Here is a 21,470-nt window from a genome sequence, read left to right as displayed (position 1 = left end):
CTGTCAGCGTCCTCCCCAGGAGCAGTGCTCCGGGGACAGCGCGGTGCTTACACACCCACTACATTACAGACTAAGGAAGCTTCCAGCTTGAAAGCCCAGGCTGTCGGGAGCCTCTGCCCACAGAACAGGCACATCAGAGGGGACCCAGTTTGCATTTGCCGGTATGGCAGTGGAAAACATTGGCTAAAGTCTAGTTCAGACAGCCTACCTGCCCTCCGTACATGCTAAATTGTCATATGAGTACTCAGGCTTCAGTTCAACTAGTATTGTGCTGCAGTCTACGTTTCCTTGCCTCTACAAAGCCCTCGGCTCATCTACCATCCCACCTTGCCTCCTAGTCTAGACCACGTTTTGGAACAGATCCCTCCGAGAGGGAGGGCAGCTGCAGAGGCATCAGGGCTGAGGCAGAGCCACCCACCCAGGCACCCACCGGGAGCAGCTCGAGTCAAGCTGCAGTGCAGGCACCGGCTCAGCATGACCTGTCACTGCGTCAGAGCTGATCAAGAGCCTGAGACTGCGCTCCTTGTAATCCGACGGTGAAGGGATTCACAAAACAGTCCAGTTCCAAAAGAGAGAGAAAGCAAAGGAAAAAAAAAGAAGGAAAAAAAAAAAAAAAAAAAAACAAAACAACAGACACTCGAGAGCAAAGCCATGCCCGGTGCTTTGGTTTCTAAAATGCTTCCTATTTTGGCACTTGGGGTAGAAGATAGACACAGAGGTTGTATGAGTTCCAGTGAATGCTTTTTGTTCTATGAAGAAAAATATTTGCATTGATTTGCTCCAAGCTCACATAAGTACCAGAGATTGTTGAAACACACGAACAGAGCCCAGTGTTCGCATCAGCTAACGCGGTCCTGGCACGTTTGTCAGATTAGGCAATGGATTTGCTCTTCCTGCTCGTGTCTCAAAGGCTGCTAAGCAGCGTATCACCGGGGACCAGCTCCCTTGGCAAAGCCCCACGGCAGGGATGGCGCTGACAGCCTCTGCAGGACACACGGCCCCGCAGTGCCACCGCACGGCCTCCCCTCCCGCCCAGCCGGGGGGCATCTCAGCCAGCCCGCTTTATTGCCTCTTCAAACCAAACGCAGGAGGGCAAAAACCCAAGTGCTGGAGCACAGAACCCCTTTTCCCTCAGGCTGGATTTAAAAAAAAAAAATCGATACGGTGCTCCTGCACCGCACAGCTCTCGGTGGGGCTGTCAGGCAGGCAGAAGGGCTCTCCAGCCCTCGCAGCGCACTGGCAGAAAACGGGTGAGCTGTAGCTGACAGCAGGGTCTTCCTGGTGACAACTGGAAGGCTGCTGTTGTTCTGCTATTGATCTAAGCAGAATACAAAACACCTGAAGTCAGCAGGGAAAAATAGCTGCAGTTGGAAAAGAAACCGGAGGTACGGGGGAGGGAGCAGGGGGGAGAGCAGGTAAGAAGTTTCCCATGCATAAAATTAACGGCCGGGCGTTTTATTGCAGCTATCTTGCCCGGCTACAATACTGGATTAAACGTAGGGAGCAGGAACGCTGCCATCATTGTTTTTGCAGCCTCTCATTTGATGAGAAACAAAAGGTTTCGCTCCCGTTCCTGCCAGCGACTTGCCACCAGCGGCTCCGCTCTCCTGTCAGCGAGGAGCAGCTCTACCTCCCCTCGGCCAAAAACGTCCTGGGGACGATGCCTGCGGGGCCCAGCGTGGCCTCGTAGCCTGGAGGCACAGAGCCTCTCGGTGAGGAGACCCCAGGAAGGAGCAGCCCGGACCCCACACCAGTTTGGGTTTAGCCCAAGCAGCCAGCACCTCTGGCGGAGCTGAGGCTGGAAGGGATTTTGCTACCTCCCCTTTCTACCCCGGCTCATCTCTGAGGCTGAAAGAAGCAGGCACCCAGCCAGCTCCCGTTCGGTAAGCAGCTTCCTTGGGAACCTTTCCCTGTTGTGACAGCTCCAACATTACAGGGACTGCCAGGACCAAACCACTCGAGGAAGAGGTCCCCTCCCCCTTCTGACATTGACAACCGCGGCGGCGGCAGCAGCAGCACCGCGTGCGGGAGCCGACCGAGAGCGTCAGCGGGGCACGGGCTGATGGAGGACACCACGGCGTCCTTCCTCCGCCCCGGAGGTGATGCTGGGGCGGGTCGCTGTGCATTTTTGTTGCTCCTCTCCCGTGGTCTGCGCCTGCTGCAGGCTGACAGCCTCTAATCGCTCAGCGTGAACCAGAAACGTCACTCTCATCTGTATTGATGATGGTGCTACTCACCAGCGCAAGAACATACGCAGGCTCAGCCACCCACCCCAAAAGCGTGCCCTGAAGCCATCTCGCCCCTCAGCTTTCACCTTCAGGTCTTTTCCGCCTCCCTGTCACTCGAAAGCTGCTTTTCCTTCTCTCTCCCTCTCCACCTGATGCAGCCACAGGGCAACTTTTATGTCGCTTAAAGGGAAAGCCAGCAGTTTCTCGGGGACACGGGGCACACAGTGGAAGAGCTCCAAGAGCCAAGCGCAGCGCAATCCCCCAAAAAGGCCCACACCTTCCCTCCTTGCTTGCCAACGCCGGAGGGGCTTCCCAGCAGCATCATCTCCTGCAGCAGCAAGGCCTGAACGAGCCACAAGGAGCACAGCACGCGAGAGGGCTTAATTCCTCGCTGCAGCAGCAGGCAGCTTCCTGACATCCTGCTCCCATTTTGCTGGGAGGTGGGAGCCATCTTGAGCCCTTCGCAGCCTCACTCCTGGCACTGCCAACAGGCGCAGCAGAGGGAAGCGAGCTCATCCCTAGGGCTGCTGGTGCCCCTCTCCCCCCTTCCCAGGGCGGATTGCTCCTCTCCCCCCTCCTCAATCCAATTCTCTTGCTCAAGTTACAAATAAAGCTGATTTTCCAGGTCCTTCTAGGCCTTTCCACCCACGATTCAAGCACTCAGCTCCCCCTCGCCATGCTCCCTCTTTGTCCAACCATTCAGCCCAAGAGCTGACCTAATTAGCTGATTGCCAATTCCAGCTGTGGATGCACACTGCTTTGTTGGAGCAGAGCTGCCTTTTCAAGCAATAATTTATATCCGACAGGATCTGAAATGACGAGGCCTTCAAAAGGCCTTCAGCAGAAAGGTGTCTAACAGGAATTTCTCAGAGTTCAAACGGATTCTGAAAATAATGGACTGGTTTTCTAACCCAAGGCCCAGCACTGCACAGCTTGGAGGGCAGGGAAGCGTCTGGGAGGTTTTGCAGCAGGAGCCCAAAAGGAGAAAGTGAGTTTGTGACATCCTCTAGCAAGGGATCACCTCTGGGTCTGAACGTGCATGTCCAGTGCACCACGCTTGTGCGAGATTTCCAGGCAATAAACACTCAGGAACAGTCAGGAGCTCACACAGGTAACTCAGGGAGGTGGCTCTGGGGCTGCCTCACAGCCTAAGCCACTGGGGTTTTGCTTCTCAGGGCAAGAGGCTATTTAAGAAAAGCTAAACGGACGGATGGGTTATTTTCCCTACTCTGCTTTTCGCCACCCTGTTCACCTCTAACCCTTGGATTAAGCAGGGACTCAGAGGTTTTGTCAATTTTATCCCGACATAACTCGACTCAGAGCAAGTAACTCCATCGTACGACCGTTAATCTGCCTGTAAGGTGTGAGCACCACCTCTCTTCCCCAGGCAGCCCTTCTCATCCTCACCCCGGCAGCGTGAGCTCGAAACCAAGCCAGAGGTGGGCTCTGCTCCCAAACGCAGCCAGATCTGAGTCCCCACACCTGGGTAACGAGCTAACGCTAGCACTAACCCTACAGCTCCAAGCCCACACGCCATGTCCCAGGCTCCCCAGCCCTCTTCCCACTCGATTTTACAGGGGCAGCACCGGTGAACAGCCAACATCCAGCCCAACCAGGCCACCCTCCACCCACCCACATCCACCTTCACCTCCACGGAGGAGGCAAGTGGAACAAAGCCACAATCCCCCAAACAAAATGACACCAAGAAGGAACTAGAACAAAGAATTGTTTAATTGCTTAACTCTTTCTCTTCCAGGGACCACAGAAACAAGTTTTCTGCTCCTTCTAACGAGGGCAGTAAGGCTTGTGTGTTACCTCTACAACTGCAGGGGCAAAGTTTACGAGATGATCATCTTTAGTACTCGAAAAGGCTAGAATTAATAATGGTCGGCGCAACACTACGAATCCTAGAGTCTCCTAACGGAGAGCCCGTTGCTAGAATACAAAAATAAAGGAGGCATCCCTGCATATCCCAGGCTAGAAAGAGTTAACCAGAAAGAGCAGGAAGAAGCTTTCCCGAAGAGGGGGTCGAAGTAAACGGCAGAGGTCAATAAAGCAACATCTTCTCCCTACTTCCCCAGCATGTTTTTTCCTTCACCAATAAATACAAATTCCTCATTAACAAGCGCCAAAGCAGGCAATCTGCCCGCAACGAGGGGAAAAGGGGCTAGAGGCAGAAAGATTTTTCTCTCCCCTTCTCTCCCATTATTATTTATCTTTTTAATCAAAGCAGCCATTAAAAAAAAAAAAAGCAATCCTCTGCAGAGGCAGGGAATCTTGTAGCTTTCACACTGCAACTGGCAGGTAAAAGAGCTGCACTGTCTCACAAAGGTAAAAACAACAAAAAATAGCTGCCACAGCAAAAGGTGAACGGGTGGGGACAGGTCTGTTCTTTTCCAAGCTTTCCATCTCAGTCTCAGTTTAAAAATCAAAGTCTGCAGACGTTGTCTACTGAAAGCTGAAAAAAAAAGTTTGAGTGGGAGGAAGGGGGACGAGGATGCATCTAGTAGGAAAGCCTGAAGCGAAAAAGAAAAGGCCAGACCACGTCAGAAAGCCACCCGAGTGAGAATTTTCCTTTACCTCTAGGTTTTGAAGAGCACTGAGTGCCGGGGTGGCCTTGGGAGAGCTTGTGGACAACCAAACAGGTAAACTGAGCAAGCAGTCGCACCTCCTGCACTGGTACTGCGTGAAAACAAGCACCGTGCCCTCAGCACCCAGGTGCCAGCAGCCATCCATCCCGGCAGAGCTCTGGCCAGTTGTTTCTGGTGGCAAGGGGCACGCTCCTGCGCGACCGGGGCTTGCTATGGCTCGGTTTCACCCACAGGTGACAGAGCAGCCGGACCTCGTTGTCTGAAGGGCAGAGATCAGATCCCAGTCAGCTCCACTGCGACTGCAAGGAGGGAGCTGGGGGGGCCTCTCTCTGCAGGGAACAGCATCCTTTGAGAGACGCTGCCAGCCACGAGGCTCCGTGACCTCTCTCCCTCTCGCACAAGGCTCTCTCATCTCACAAAGACTGTTCTGGAAGGGAGAGGAAGCCGGTTACCTTGATCAGCCAGCACTGTGCAGTCTCTCTCATCAACGCCTGGCAGCCAGAAGCAGCCGGAGGAGGAAGGGAAGGCCTCTCATCCTTCCACAGCAGGAACAGGAAGACCGGGGATTGCACCACATGGAAGAACAGCCTGAATGCAGCACACACACACATGCGCACGCTCCCAGACACGCATCTCACCCCTGGGACCAAGGTTAGCATGTTCAGACCTTCAGCAGTAAGAGACACGAGACAGCGCAGAGCAGTTAAGATCTCCAGGGGCTCTTTGGTCTTAGTTGATAGTCCTAGAAAAAAACAACCTCTTCAGATCGGGTTGTAGCACAGCTGTGTAAGATCTAGTCGATATTTAGTGTTTGGCAACTGCAAGAGGGGGGAAAACAGGGCTGCATGTTACATGAGAGGGGAAGGAATGGAAGTACAGTGCTGCATTGCTAGGTGTAGTCCTGGCTGTGCAGCCAGAGCCAGTGCGTGGAGAATGGGAGGAGGAAGGAGGGTTCCTGAGAGGACCACTAATCCATCAGCTGTTACTCCACCAAGGTGGGAAGGGCTCGCCTCGGCCAAGACAGAGCAGCTGGCTGCATAAAAAAGCTGCTGTCTAAAAGCTCAAAACGTGAGTTGCAACAAAGACATGATGGCAACGATCTCAGCTCTAGCACAGGTGACACGGAGAGAAGGTGAGTACAGCTACACACGTTTTGGGCAATAGAGAGAGAAACCCTGGGACAGTGCTGTTACCAGCCCCTTTCCTCAGCAGCTTTAGCTACACAAGTCCTAGGCCTCCGATAAAACCTGCTCCCATTGCTGCCACCTTTCTCCCCAGGTTCACAGACCGTAGAAGAAAGCATCAGAGCTGGGCAAGCACATCCTGCCCTGCTGAGCTGCACATACTCAGTGCCTTCGCTGATTCATCAACTAAGACAGATGCCCAGGGAAAAAGAAAGGCAATATCCAGTCCTTAATACAACACAGCCACATCTGATGGCAATATGTTAGAGATGGAAGCCAGAAGAAAGAAATTATGGGACAAAACAGGTATTTCATGGCCAACAACCCAAAGCCAGGGGCCTCTAGACAGTCTGGTAGCGTTAAGAGCAGAATCAGGCTTTCAAGACCAAGATCACTGCAGTAAATTCATTCCATAAGCCCTGCCCTAGGTTTGTATTTTATTCAGGAATTTAACATCCCCTCTACAAATGCATGAATGCAGGCAACATTGCTCTGTACCAGGTCATACAGCAGCTCTGGAAAAAGTCACCGGCTTACACCGCTTACAGACAACTCAAAGATCCCTGTCGGGACTAAATTCCACTAAAGGCAAACCCCAGACTGCACTGCCATGCTGCTCAGTAGCGTGACGGGAGAAGGAGGAGGTGGTGGTGATGGTTTAAAGAAACGGCCGCTCCTGCCCCTGCCAGCTTGTCCTACTCTGTGCATAGTGCGATACAGTGCAGTCATTCATCAGAGAAAGTTCAGGACCAAGGAAACTAGGTTCCCTTTCAGCCAAACAATTGGAGGAAGGAGAGGCAGTTCTGTTTTAGCTGGGCCGGCACTGGACTTGCCCCTCTGAGCTGTCTTCGTCGTCTGAGCCTCCAGCCCCACCACTGGTCAGTCCTGTAATCCGGTACCCCATGTTCAGCAACATCACCTCCAGCGGGTCCGCATTCATTCGTCTCTGGTTCGCTTGGGAAGCACCTTCCATGTCCACTACCACGCGGCCATTGAGTGTTTCGCTCTGCAAGACAAGAAGGGAGAGAACTCAGCAAGACAGGGCGAGGAACAAAGAGCTGCTGCAACCATCAAGAGATCCCAGGAGGAAACAGGTCTGTGTTACTCATTGAGTCACCAGGACGGTCATTTACTGCGGCTCTTACCTCTGGCCTGGGATTCCACAGCCGTACAACTGGGTCAATGCCACTGGTGGCCAGGAAGCAGTAACTGGGATGAGGCTGGAGACAATTCACAATCGACTCGTCTCCCTGCAGCACTCTAACAAGGTTGGTGGTTTCTTTCTCCCAGATGAAGAAGGAGCCGTCATCCGACCCACTGACTATGTACTGTGCATTGCTAGGGTGAAAGGAGCAGAGACTGGAGATCACAGCTCAGAGCCAAAGCTCTAGCAGACACGAGAACCTCAGATGGCTTCTATCATCAGTAGGCTGCCCCTCCTTATGCTTACAGATCAAGATAAAGCTTTCTGTGTTAGTTCCCTCCATCCCCAGAATTTGTTTTCAATCCCAAATGGCTTTTTGGAAACGCTAGCCCCAGTGGGTCCTCTGTGGATCTGCTACTGAACCTGTTGTTCACACAGCCACACAAGGACGAGGGTTTCCATCATCCTTCTCAACCCTGCAAACCAGCACCAGCATCACTTCATCAACGCTCACACGAGCCTACACGTGAGGCTTTATCCGATGGATGGGAACGTTCTGTTGGTGCTCACACTCCTGTTCCGCACCCCTATTACGCTCTGCCAACATACCTGCCAAAGAAATTGGCCTCTTTGATGTCTGTAGTAGTGTTACAGTGGCCACAATATCGGAATTTGTAGTCGTAGCTGCGCTCCCTCAGCACCATCTCATCCTCTGAGATGGAATCCTTGCGGCCTGTGGCTCGCAGCCGGATGGGGCCACCTCCTTTCTTGTCTTCAGCTGGAAGAACAACACATTTCCCTCATCACAACTCGGGGAGGAACACGTTCTACACAAACAAGGCACTCTAGAACAGCATCAGTTTCAGAGAACAATTTCATCAGGGAGCAGGGCTCAGGGCACAAGCTCCTTTCCATATTATCTCCTGGATGCATTGCACTACCTTGTATCACACTCTCACTCGACACCAAACCAGGACCAGACACAAGGAAAGAACGGGCTGAGGCCAGTTTTTGTGCACAGTAATAATCAATCTCCCTCAGAAGCTGGAGCTTTTTTCCTAGGAGCAGTTTAAGGAGGAGAACTCCTTGTTTGTTCATGAGATTTTCCCCTAACCTTGAAGAGCCACGCCGAGCAGCAGCACTCACCATTATCACTCTTGGAGAAGAGGGCTGCGTTGATATCTCTGTCTAGCGCGTCGCAGGCACTGCTGTGTGCTTGTTCTGGGAACTTCCCTTTAAAGTCATCCAGACACTCCAGTGCTTCTGCCACGTACTTGAGTTCAAAGAGACAGCGGGCAAGACGGAAATGGGCCTTGAGGTGGCATGGATTCAAGGATATGGCCTTCAGGCAGTCTCTCAAAGCATCATAATGGTCCCCATCCCTGGAGAAAAGGGAGGGGTGGATTAGATAGTCCGGGTAGCAACAGCACACTTTCTCCACCGCCATTTCCCAGCCCTTGTCTCTCTCCAAAGCTTGTTGTTTCCAGCACTCTCTATGCAAGCAGACACACCACAAGCTCACGTATTAATAGCATTTGCTGTGTCCCAGGGGCACCATCTGACCAAGGCCAGCTTCTCGAATGCATCTCCACATGTACACAGGCAGCCCTGTTAACGTGACCACGCGGGGAAGCCCAGCAAGTCTTGACCTGCCATTTTAAATCCGACAGAGCAGAGCTCACTGATACAACACATTTAGGGAAGTCCTTTGAAGATGGAGGATGCACAAGCCCTCTGGCCAAGCAGAGGCAAGGCCTCTCCTGCAAGGCGAGCGGGGCCTCCTCGGAGCACGGCAGCTCACGCGTGCCCCTTTGTGGACGCGCGGGGTGGCAGCATGTTTCCTTGCCCACAGCCAAAGCCACTTGGAGTCCTCAGGAAGGAGCTGAAGAACCTCCAGGCTTCACAGTCCTGCTGGATACGTACCTACAGCAGCAGCCTTTTCCCACCTTTACAGGAAAAACTTGATCATTTAGATGTAAGCAGTAAAGCAGATTGGTATTGTAACAGGTATTTATATCCTACGTACAGGTACCAGAGACTACATTTGATTTCCCTAAACGCCACGGCAGTGGGGGTAAGAGTGTTTTTGTTTGTGCCCTGGAAGGAGAAGAGACACAACAAGCCTCTCACACCCATGTCTGATTCAGACTGATAGAGGCTGAGAAGTCAGCCTGGGCTAACCGGCAGGTGCTTGTAGCAGCATTGAGCCTAAACTGATCAAAGCCACCACAGCCTTTCCTTAAAGAGGGCCAGGTCTCCCCGTGATGGCTAATAAAACTAATTAGCTTCACACCTGAACCCCACACACACCGCCTGGAACAGTCCCAGGGAGCAGGGGGTGAATTGTCCTGTACCTCCCACGGGGTGAGGATTCGGATCACGTGGAGCCTTTGTTAAGCAAGAGGTGCTCCTGTATCTGATCATCAACAGGAGCTCCAAATGGCTGGGTTAACACAGCGAGCAGTGCTTATTCAGTGCCACGAGCACGTTCTGCAAGCCATTCATCCCACTGCTCTCTCCCCTCTCCAGGTAGATGTTGGCCACAAACTGCAGCTCGCCGGTACAGAATGTGAAGTGCTTTGTCCATAACATCTGCAGCAGAGCAGGAGAAACACGGATCTTGAGGCCTGCATCTACCTTTGCAGCACCGTGTCCGTGTTAAACCAGCATCTCACCACCTTCACTCTAATGAGGAGGTAACACAACTTACTTGGTATGATGACAAGACATTTTCAGAGCCGGACAGGCTACAAAATGCTCTGCCGCCCTCCAAAACCCTTCAACCCCAACTACCAGGGACAGACAGCCCAAGAGACTGGCGTGAAAACGTACGTGTTGAGATGTAAAACAGGCCTTGACTTCTCCTGTTGTTACAGCCTTGACTCAGCTTGTGAAAAAGTGCTCTAACTAGGAATCAGCTGAAGTACTGTCAACGCAGACAGTTAAAAGCCATCAGGAGCGATGCAGTTGGCTCTTAGGAGCAAGTTTTAGAAGGACAGCCTTTGAAGTGCTGCAGAATACGAGCAGCATCTTAAGGGAGGTGAGCAAGGGGAGGTTAGGAAGTTAGAGCTTCCTTTTTCTGGATCTCCCTGCTGCTCAGGAGGTGAAAGCAAGACCTGCAGTGTTCTGCAGGGTGCCTGGTTGCTGTTCCTGCCCCAAACGTGAAGGACACCTTAGAGGCACGCTGCGGTTCAGTGTGTTCAACTGCTTCACCCTCCTCCTCAGCGACATCCCAGCCTTCCTCTGTCATTTACCAACAGCTGTTCCTAGCAGAAAAACACATCTCTGCACCTGAGAAGGTATGAGCTCAGCACCATTTACATTCTAATCACTGCACACCACAGAAAGCCATCGCATATATTTTCACATCTTCCTGCTACTGAAAGCTGCAGCGAGCACTAGCTGACACGCAGAAAGGTTCAGATCTGCCAACATCCTCCGGGAAAAATGATGCCTATAAGAAAAATGTCATTCACTGAGATCAGCACTCAGCTTCCGTCTTCCATTCCTTAATCCCAACCTATTGTTCTTCTCCCTCTGAACGCCGAGGTCTTTTTGAGGCAGCTCCCAAATCTCTGCTATTGCAAAACAGCCAGTAGGCCAGTTACCAACAGTCACAACAACTGCTGGCTGCTCTTTATCTTGGCAAGATGATGGGAGAATTCATTCTGGGGATTTCAGCAGGGAGAGAAGGAGGATATCCTCACAAAGCAAATGTAGATGAAGGGCCACAGCTATTTTAAATATGTTAATAGCAAGCCATGCTACTGAGTCTTACTCTGCTCAAGGGGACAGATACCAAAATAACCCAGCTGTGTCTTGCAGATGCAGCCCTGGCTGTTGGTCAGAGAGGACACTACCTACTGCAGAGGCTAAGAGTGTATTTTGCAATAAAGAAGACAGAACCTCCTCTAGACTCTGAGGCACCAGTTGCCACCTCACCAAATCCCTCAGAGAGCTGAGCTTCCAGTTGAGGGGAATGTGGGCTAGCTGGGCTAACACAGGACCAGGCCACATTTGACTATCTCCAATACCAGCCTCTTGGATCAGGCAGCAACCACAGCAGCTCCAGGCAGACTCACAACAATCTTACATCAGGACACGTGAAATTACACAGCACGGTAACCCATCACCTCATCTGCTGACAGCAAATGTAGAGACATCATCTAACGCAGATCAGAACAATCCAGAGACACACAAACACCTTTGGAGATGCTCACAATGTCGTTACTCACAAGTGGATTTCTGGTTTCCTTTTAAACAGGAAAGGAACAGAACATGACTCAGCATACCAGTGGGCAAACCCACAAAGCTGCTACCAGGTGTGCTTGCCTGCACAACGGCTGTGGCCACGAGTTCTCCAACACATGCTGCTGTGCACCCCTTGTTCTGTGCCAGGGGTGCCCCAGAGCTCTGCTTACTTACCACTTGCGCTTCATGTAGGCAGCAGCTCTGTTTCCATAAAGCATGGCATTGTTGGGGGCTTTCTGTACTGCTTTGCTGTACAGCTGGATGGCTTGAGTCCACAGCTGGCAAGCAAAAGCCTCGTTGGCTTGCTGCTTGATTCTCTCCAGATACGGAGGCAACTCTACCTGGGGACTGCAGGGAAAGAAGGAAAGAAGCACAGCTAAATGTCTCACTTGCTAACACTCCCATTGTTAAAGTTAACTGTTAACCCAGTTAAATACCTGCAGCGTTTTGTTCTAACTTAACAGGTCCCAGCAAGTATTAGCTAATACCAGAAGTTTCAAAGGTCCTGAACCCGAGTAACCTGAATTTAGGAAGAGGGAGTTTCTTTTTGACCATCATTTGATTGTTTCCATCTTTTCTTTATATATAGATGCACTCAAAATTCAACAGTGTTTTTTTTAAAGTCTCGTTCCTCAGACTTCACCAATATATCTGTGCTTTGACTGCATAAAAAAAAATCCAGACTTCCTTTAGCAGCATCTAATGGGTTGCAAATTCAGAAGGAAACCAAGTGTCTAAGTTCACAGGGCTGCACACAAGGCCCATGCTCAGCAAACCAAAATGAGCATCTCCGGTGCTGTGGTGGAGGGGCCATCTAGAGGAAACGAGCTGAAAGCATTCAGCAGTGGCTGGAGGAACCTAGACTACCCTTATATGGTATTAAGCAACTGTGTCTTGACTTTTAACCACATCTCATCAGCTGGAGGAAAACCAGTCTGCAAGATGTGCTAGAAGTCTGCTTCTGCTTCACCCCAACTGCTCTTTGTTCGTAAGGAAAAAAGGCAGCAGGGACAGTAAAAGAGGGCTCTCCATCAACCCCCAGCTCATATGCAAGGGTAATGACAGCAGTGTCATCGTTGTAAAGCAATTTTGGCAGCTTCAGTTCAGCTTGCAGCAGGCAGGTGCCTAAAAAACGGCCAAGGGAAGAAAGGCTCTTTCAACCCGACAGCCACTCCCATCTGTCAGATCACAGCCCCAGCAAGGTCAGGAAGTAAAAACCATGCAGGACAACTAAGAACACTTCGCTTCCAGGACTGAAAAGTCATTTCTTAGTTTTGTCTGCAGTAAATCATTGTAAGAGGGGAAAAATCCTAATGGAATATGCTTCTCCTAAGATGCTGTTGCCTGATTCGACTCAGGCTCATAGCCCACACACCAGAAACAAATACAACCCCTAGGACAGAGACCACTCAACAATCAAATCAACATGCCAAGTGGGTTTGCACTCCACACCTCGTTTAGCAGCACCTAACCCTGAGGAGAGGAAGAGGGCCTGAACAAAGCCATTGGCCCCTCACTGAGGCAGATCTATCACCTTACCTCACGTGTGCTCTTCCTTCTGACAAGCGGAAGCCATTGCTGTGCAGATGGATGCCGTTGGACACTCCATTGGTAGAGGTTTTTCCATTCTGCACTTCTGAAGGTTAGAAAAAAATATAATCATGCAATGGCTCAGTGTAGATTACACAAACTAATCCCTGAAATATCAGGGTTACATTTTACAGCATAACAAAGCCAATGCCACAGCCCCATTCAGAGCACAATGAAGCAGAATTCCACAATGCCACACGCTCCCATCTTCCAGCCACCTCAACTTGATTTGCCTTCAGAGAATCCTTTAGGTTAGAAAGACCTTCAAAATCATCAGGCCCAACTGTCCTGACATTGACCTGACATCACGTCCCATCACTAAACCACATCCCTTAGTGCCATGTCCCCAGGTCTCTTAAATAAATGCCTCCAGGGATAGGGAAGCCACCACTTCCCCGGCAGCCCGCTCCAATGCTTTACCAATCTCTCCATGAAGAAATTCTTCCTAATATCCAATCTAAACCTTAAACATAGCAACTTCTTTCTAAATGCCTTTGCAGTTTTCAGATGCACTGAGAAAAAAAAAACACAGGCCCAAGTTGTTTAACATTTTATAGAACAAGGAAGATGAGTGGAACCACTGGAGATATCTAGTAAGGGAATTCCAGATGCTTTTTTCCTTTCTTTTTCTTTTCTTTTCTTACCCTATTGCTCAAGGAGCAGTTACAAGCTGAAGCAATCCTCTGAAGGTCGTGAAGCCAGATCACTTGCCATTCTTATAGAAAAATATTCAAATTCAAGTTTTATAAACTGCATTTATGTTGTAGCTGGGAATACTCCCGCAGCCATTTCAGAGGCTGGGAAACTGGGGACTCTTTCCAAGCACTCTACTGAACAGCTCGGAGCTTTCAGTGCACAGAGACATGCATGCACACGAAGTTCAGCCTTTGTACAGATGCTGCTTTTTTCACAGCCCTTGCCTGAACTTTCTGTACCCAGAAGGGCGGAGCGTTTGCTGAAACTGCACCATGGTGAACCTGTTCAAACCCTGCTCTGCCATTTAAAGCATGACCTCACCAGATACCACAGCACAGATCACCCACATGCAGCCAAGGCAGAAGAGAACGGCAGGCAGGGCATCTACTCGCTACCAGGATGTGAGTGTTAGATTAAGGCCCAAGGCATGCTGAGTACACAGGTTGAACTCTGCCAGAGTGCTCCGAGCACAGGGCTGAGCAGGGAACACTCCCTGATAAGAAAGAGCCAGCCTCTGCCCGGGGACAGCGAGCTGGATGTTCACTGCACGCTGCCTGCAGTATCTGCGTACGAACAGGCCCTGTAAGAAACAGGGCCAGGAATAAAAAAGCTCTTGGATTCACTTACTTGTCGAGTAAATGAGTTTTTGAATCAACTATCTCACCACCAGGAAGGAGATTAGTGCCAGGCCAGACTCTCAGACCGGGGAAGAGATTGTTCTGTCTCCTTCTAATGGGCGTTTAAAGGGGTAACAGCTGCACAGTTTGTAAGTTTATAAACGTAAAAGCAGCACACCATTGCCATGTTTGTCCACATACAAAGTATTTCCTCCTTAGTTAAAGGCAGGGTGGTAGGACCTCAATCACTCTACAAAGTCTACTTTATCTGGAGGAGAATGCTTAAAGCTATACCTAAGTTGACACACGCACACACCCCTCGACAGCTCATTTCTTCCCTCAAGACACATTTTGTCGCTATGCATAAGGGTTTTAGAGCTCAGGGTATGAACTGCACTGCAGAAATTGCCCAGCAACAGCCATGTCATAATTCCTTTCCCTCATTCCTGCCCAGATGGGGCTGCGCCCTAGAAAGAGTTGCATTGTACATGATTTCCCTCTGCCTTGCACTCACTTCCATGACAGCATCACACTTACCCCCTGACGTGTGGCATTTCTTTGGGAGGAGGAAAGTGTATGGCCGCTGCTTGTAAGTTAGATCAAACAAATAGACCTGAGAGATGAAGAAAGAAAGACAAAAAAAAAAACCGTCAGTGATACATAGAGGCTTAAGGGACAGAAATAAAACAAGGCTAGATGTTTCCATGCTTGTTTTACTATTTCCAGTTTTTAACCTTGTTTATAGACATGTTCGCACTGAATAACAGCAGTACCAGTGTCTTGTTGCATGCCAGCACTGGATTCAGAGAACAGCACTGAGAAACAGGAGCCTCGTTTTACTCAAGAGGTACAAACCAACCTGTTCAAAAAGCTCTGACTCCAAGAAGATATTTTAGCCATTTAATTAATACAGTGATCATAAACAAATTGAAAGCTTAGCGGTAGAAAAGCAGTACACTAAACCAAGGTGTCTCTAAGCTGAAGCAAAGATTTCAAGAGAAACTTCAAACACAGCCCTGTGAAACCCTAATTTAAACTTGTACCAGTATAGGAATTGACAGCCCTTATCCATTCGTGTAATTCAGTACCTCCTCTTAAAGAGAAGTCCGAGTGTGAGAAAGATCTCTAGAGGACAACCAGAGTAACCTGCTCACAAGGGAAGTTCCTACTTAATCCACGCTGATTAATACTGTCAGGAGGATTTTCTCATTTCACTGATAAGCTTTACAAAAGAGCCACAAATATCACCCAGTGCTTAAAATTAAAGCAATCAATATCGCAGGTGAAGTCCTTTGCTTCTCTAAGTTCCTTACGTACTAGATTGTATTACAGAAGCAGTTTGATGTTTCGGGAATGAGTTAAGATTTTTTTTTTCTGCATCAAGAAAGGTCAGTACCAGAACTTTTCTTTCTCTTTCAAGAGAAGGAAAAGTGAATTGCAAAACCAGATCAAAATATCACATAAATTTAATCACTGATAGCATAACAAATAAATCCCTAGTACCAGGGGTTCAGTCCAAATGCATCAGAGAACGGTTTAAAAGCCAACAGTGTTATCCCACAGAGGAGTCACTACATCCGTTTTGAAGACAACCTATGGTGGCCCAACAAACACAGCCAAAATGTTAAACTTTCTACCAAACTTTGTCTTCTTACCTGCTCCCCTCCCATGTTGACCAAGAGCTCAGTGCCATCAGGACTGAAGGTGACATACGTGGCCACCAGGACTCTCAGCCGGTTGTTGTAGTCTGGAAGCTTCACTGGAAGGTGTCCTGTGGGGGGAAGAGGTCCATAAATATTAGTGTAATAGGAACTGTTGTCTTTGTCCTACATCAGCTCTTCCCTTTTACAAGAGGTTGTTAGGACAGCGAGGGCATGAAGCACATGCACCAAAGCAATTTTCCATTTCCTACTGCTGTCTGTTGAATACTTCCACCAGCTACCAAAACACTTAGATGTATGGAGCTGCCTTTTCACAAGTTCTAGATGCTATTTTTGCAAGGCCATTTCCATATGCAGACAAGACCAGATTACGACTATCTTGCTAACAACTGCAGGCTGCAGAACCCAGCAAATCACAGTTTTATGGATTCACTAAGGATTTAGCCTCCGTGATTTGTGGCCAACTGCAAACAAATAGCTCCTTTCTCAACTCTCTAATCACGTTTCCTTAATAAAGCTCTTAGCACAATCAAACCATGGCTCCTAAATATTCAGCTCACACAAGGGTTCTTTTGCTTCAGACAGCAGATGTGTTGCATGACCAATTCAGGGGACCTAAGAAATCCTCCAATGGGACTCATCAGAAGCAAGACTGTCAAAACTGGTCTGTTGAACATGCTGGTTTAAGATACTTTAAAAAAAAAAAAAAAAAAGTTTTGGGAAAAAAACAGTAAATGAGCACTGGAGTAGAATGACGTCTAGATTGCCCAGACACTGCATTGCTGACTCTTCATGTGCAGGATGAAGACAAGCCATTTCCCTTCTGTGCCAAGAAGATTTTTAAACAGCATCCTTGCTGGGACCTGTTCCAGAAGAATGTCTAGAGCCCTCAGGTTACCCAGTCCTTGACTTTCCAATGAAGCTGACAGAAAGACATTTACGCTAGACAAGGAGTAAGGCCAGCTCACCAACACACACTGCTGCCAAGTCAGGGAAGGTGGGCAGGTGGCATAAGCAAGAATTCACAGCACAGAAGAGAAATAATCTACAATTTCATGGAACATCCGTGTATTACATAAGCACTTTTCCAAGTAGTGGTTTCTTGTGTGATGGGTTGAACTCAGTTTCTTCAGGCATTAATTTAAAGCCCCATTGGTGACCCCCAGGACACGTCCCAGTACCTGCCACGTAGTACTGTGCTGCACCATCCGGGAGAGGTTTCTGCCGGTCACAGAACGTGTGGACTCCAGCCGAAGGACTCTGCTTCATGCTTTTTCTAGCCAGAAAGAAAAGCAGTTATAATCACAGCATTCAACTGCTGGAAGTCTGCTCTATGCTAACACTTCTTGTTCATACACAAGGGCAAGCCCTCATGCCCGTGCAGCTGTGCAGTCACAGACCTGCCTCCCATCACCCCAGTGTACTTACTTAGATAAAAAGGCTCTGTGGGTGCTAGAAAAGACTGGGTAAAACTGCACAGTGAGGCAGGCGGGTCCCAGATTATCACAACTCCCCCTTCCCCACTCACACGTGCCAAGAAGGCCCAGAAAAGCCAGCTGCTGTTACCTGTGGTTGTGGATCATGCGTATGTCGTAGAGCCGCACAAAGGGCCCACTCGCCCCCACTGCCAAGTAGTTGTTATCCTGGGGGTTGACTGTGAGGCATTTGGCCTCCACCAGCTGCCCGCAGTACTCCGTCAGGTCTATCAGGACTTCTGAACGCTTGCTGTTCTCCCGCAGATCATACTGTCTGCAAAGGGAAGGGAGAGTCACCACATCCACCCTGCTCTGCAGCAACCCGTGTTTAATTATCTGGCTTGTATTCGAAGAGCTGACACTACCACTAACAGGCGTGTGTGCCACAGGTGACTGGGAGCAAACCAGTTCAGTAAACACTAGGCCCCAACATCAGGATAATCACTAACACCAGCTCCATAACATGCACAGATCTAGTCAAGCTCTACATTGGACTCCGGGCCATGACCTAACAAACAGTACACAGTATGAACAGACTCTTGCAGTTGCATCTACTCATTAAGTCCCAACGACTCTGACGGGAACCTTTGCTCAGTGTTGTTCCTGCCTTCCTACCCTCCATTTGATACAGCTTTTCCCTTCTTGTCCTCCCTTTCCAGTGGAGGAAAGCAGAGGAGCTGGGTGAGTACTTATCAGAATAATCTGCATTTCAGGAAGAATCTGCATTTCAAGATGAATCCTTTCAGCTTCAGGAAAGGGAGAGATTAGCTTGAGCTCTTTAGTACAGAGAGTCTCTCTCTAGATTTATGCTTAGCACATATCACAATGGATCCTAATCCAATTCATTTTGGGGCAGAACGCGTTCTGTACCTGATTAGCCCATCTTCTGCAGCACTCCAGAAGGTATTAGGCCACATGGGAGCTGTGGCAATCCGCTTAACCCTGTTTGTGTGGTCTCCGAACATGTGGATGGTTTCCTTGACAGTCAAGTCGTGGACGTGCACCTTGGAATCGGCAGCTCCCGTGATGAGGATCCGATCCCCCGAATGCGGCAAGAACTGCGGAAGACAGATTTGACATTCAGACCTGAGAGGTGCTGAGGCTCTTCACAAACACAACACTGAGCTTCCTTGGCAGGTCGCAGAGCAGCTTGTTTTGGGAACACAGGATGCCCCATGTTACCCCCTATATTCCACATGCACACTCAAGAGTCAGTAATGACAGTAGCACACAAAATGCTCTCACAGTAACACACAAAATGCTCTCTCCATCTCGTATCTTTAACTCCTGATTTGCTACAACCATTTCCTTCGATTCTACAGAGGTAAGGAGCTAAGCCCAGGAGCTGCATAAACTAAGAAGCACAGGTATTAGATGTAATGCAATTTTTCCTAATGTTACAAATACTCAATGATTGGGGTTGAGGGAATGGATTGCTTGCACAAAAACATTTCCCAGCAACATTTCAAGAGCTACTCTCTGGCTGCTTTGGCTGCTGATTTTGTTAGTCATTTAGTCCTTCCACTCAAATACCTTGACAGAAAAGATGTTTGCAGTGTGTCCTGTGTGCATAGAAAGGAGTTTCTTGTGGTGCAGAGGATCCCAGACAATGGTATGCTGGTCATCAGAGCCAGAGGCCAACAAGCTAAAAGAAACAGAAGAGAAATATGCATCATGGACTCTTCTGTTCCAAGCTGTGACCGATTTCTGAGAGTGGTTTGACCACAGATAGCCATTAACCTTATTCAGCTCTAAGAAGCCCCCTTCCTTCCTCCTTTCTCAGCTCTGTTTTCTTGATGCTTTCCATTCAGCCAGTCCAAGGAAGTAAAGCAGCCAAATATCAACTCCACAGAAAATAAAGCAAGTTTTTTTTTTTGTTGCTTTAGCATCTTGACCCAGCTCACCACAGACTCAGATGGCACAGCAAAAACAATGGGAATATTGGTCAATCACGAAATGCAGGGCCTCCACTTCCCTCATTAGCCTGGCTGCATTAACTGCTCCCACATCACAGGCGAGCTCAAGCCAAGCCATTCATTCCTGGACTTGAGATGTGCCCAGGCAGTCCCAAGGCAGGACTCATTACGTGATTCACAGACTGCTTTTTAAGTGCAGGGTGTGGCAGCATTGCAAGGTGCCCGTACATCTATCTTCTGTTAAAGCACAAGAATCTGACATCTGCAACCATCAGCTGTTTTAAATTATTTCCTTGGAGCCAGATCTCTCTCAAGTATGTGAAATTTTCACTGGTAAATAATTCTGAAGACTATCAGACAGCAGGCTTTGGATTTTACAAGAGGCATGTCAAGAAATAGAGGCTTTTTCTTCCATCCAGTTATTTTTCTTGGAGACACTCTTTATTCTACTTGGTTAACCGAAATGTTCTCACGATGAGTTTCTCTCTAAAATTGCAGAGGGGGGTGAGTGCTGCTGTGCCTCCCTCCCTAATGTGCACGTCCCCAGCATCAGCATTTAGCATCACAGCGAAGGGGGTAGGGAAATGTCACTTCCTACCAGCTGGGCAAATCCTGAAGATCCATTATAATCCATAATGCCACTTAAGAGAAGAGAGCAGCCTTCAGCCTCCACTTCTTAGCCTGACCATCTCCCTTCCGAGCTCACTAAAGGGGCATTTCTAATAATATCCAGACATATCCAACAAAATAAAGCTTTTTCGAAGCGCGAGCTCTCCAAGTTCACAACTTTGAGCTTGAGCCCTCATCCATTTTATTAGGAATTTATTTATGGGAAGTAGCTCCTTACGATAAGGTGACCTACATGCTACTCTTGGGAGAACCTGGGTTATCACTCTGCTGATCCCCCGAATCAAGTCGCATACTTACTCTCCTTTTTCGTTCCATTCTAGGCAGTTGACACACCCAGAATGACCCTGAGCAAAAAAAAAAAGGGGAAGAGAGTATTACACAAACTTCAGGCTTATCAAACAGAGCTGTTCTAAGACAAGGACGCAGCGAGCTCCCCACACATAACAACTTGTTCTAAAACAAGCAGCTTTTTATTCTGCAAAAGAACACCCACATGGCAGATAAACACCTCCAGAAAAGACAGACATGCTATAAGCAGCTGGGGTAGAAAAGACAAAGTGAAACAAATAATAAAAAAAAAACATGTAGTGTTGAATAAAATGGCAGTTCAGCCTCAGAGGCTACTGATGAAATCCTGCTGTACACATGGAAAGGTGACTTTGCTTCAAAAGCCCTTGGCTAGGCTGACAAATTACATGTGCAGGTTCTCTGGGATTGCAGGGAAAATGCAGTTCTGATAACTCTTTCGGAAGCACCTTGCTGCTCGGTGTCTGTACCATACATCCTCCACCAAATTAGCTAACAACTGCAACGGGGAAGACTAGGAGAGCACTGAGCAGCAGCTGAGAGGTGGCTGGAAAGGGAGACAGAAGAATCCTTTCCTCCCCCAAATCAAGACAATCTTAATGTGTTTTTTTTTAGGTTGTGTCAGACTGCAGTACAACAGCCCATTCTTTAGACAACACGTTACACTTCGGCTTTACAGCTGAATACCTGGAAGAGTTGACAGCTGCCTCCTTCAGACAGCACTGTTAGGGTCAGTTGCTGCACACCCAAAGGCTCCAGCAGACAGTTTAGGGGGCTTAATAACCAGCATCTCTCTCCCATATAAGAGAGAACTCCATACACTCCAGCCCGCTGTACTTTCCACATCCAGCTGTACAACCAGTGGCTGTGTTTGCTGTTTGAGCACTGCCCACTCACCTGCAGTTCTGCTTCCAGGCCCAGGCGTCGAATGAACGGGTCGGTGACATGATAGTGTCGCTCAAAGCCCAGGGCGCCCCTCTCCTGCATGAAGCAAAGAAATGTCACACTGACTACAGCAAACAAAACGCTCCTTGTTCCCTTTAAGAGAAGATTCGTGAGCCATAAAAATCAAGCAGGGACCTTGCCAGATATTGGGGTGTCCATAGCATCAGGGACACGTCCTGGAGAAGGAGGACATCACTCATGGCATCTCCAGCTGCTTACACAGTTTGCAGTCCTTG

The 21,470-nt window shown here is 49.0% G+C and overlaps 1 protein-coding gene across 2 annotated transcripts in view; it reads right to left on the bottom strand.

Annotated features, from left to right (window-relative positions):
* Positions 1-3,941: 3,941 nt before the first annotated feature.
* WDTC1 (WD and tetratricopeptide repeats 1) overlaps positions 3,942-21,470 on the bottom strand; it is a 30,798-nt gene continuing 13,269 nt past the window's right edge. For both annotated transcript variants that reach the window (XM_013101581.5, XM_027443872.3), the window contains 14 exons: positions 21,187-21,270; positions 20,281-20,327; positions 18,971-19,082; positions 18,308-18,495; positions 17,529-17,711; positions 17,144-17,238; positions 15,957-16,072; positions 14,839-14,914; positions 12,938-13,034; positions 11,573-11,746; positions 8,294-8,529; positions 7,757-7,925; positions 7,149-7,341; positions 3,942-7,009 (listed from right to left, as the gene is read on the bottom strand). In XM_013101581.5, coding sequence (XP_012957035.1) covers positions 6,812-7,009; positions 7,149-7,341; positions 7,757-7,925; positions 8,294-8,529; positions 11,573-11,746; positions 12,938-13,034; positions 14,839-14,914; positions 15,957-16,072; positions 17,144-17,238; positions 17,529-17,711; positions 18,308-18,495; positions 18,971-19,082; positions 20,281-20,327; positions 21,187-21,270 — 1,968 coding nt within the window. In that variant the 3' untranslated portion in view covers positions 3,942-6,811. The remainder of the gene's footprint in view (positions 7,010-7,148; positions 7,342-7,756; positions 7,926-8,293; positions 8,530-11,572; positions 11,747-12,937; positions 13,035-14,838; positions 14,915-15,956; positions 16,073-17,143; positions 17,239-17,528; positions 17,712-18,307; positions 18,496-18,970; positions 19,083-20,280; positions 20,328-21,186; positions 21,271-21,470) is intronic.

This window comes from Anas platyrhynchos, chromosome 24 (assembly GCF_047663525.1).
Source record: "Anas platyrhynchos isolate ZD024472 breed Pekin duck chromosome 24, IASCAAS_PekinDuck_T2T, whole genome shotgun sequence".
NCBI classification, from domain to species: domain Eukaryota; kingdom Metazoa; phylum Chordata; class Aves; order Anseriformes; family Anatidae; genus Anas; species Anas platyrhynchos.
The sequence above is the reverse complement of the archived record's forward strand: the minus strand, read 5'-3'. Positions and strand labels throughout refer to the sequence as shown.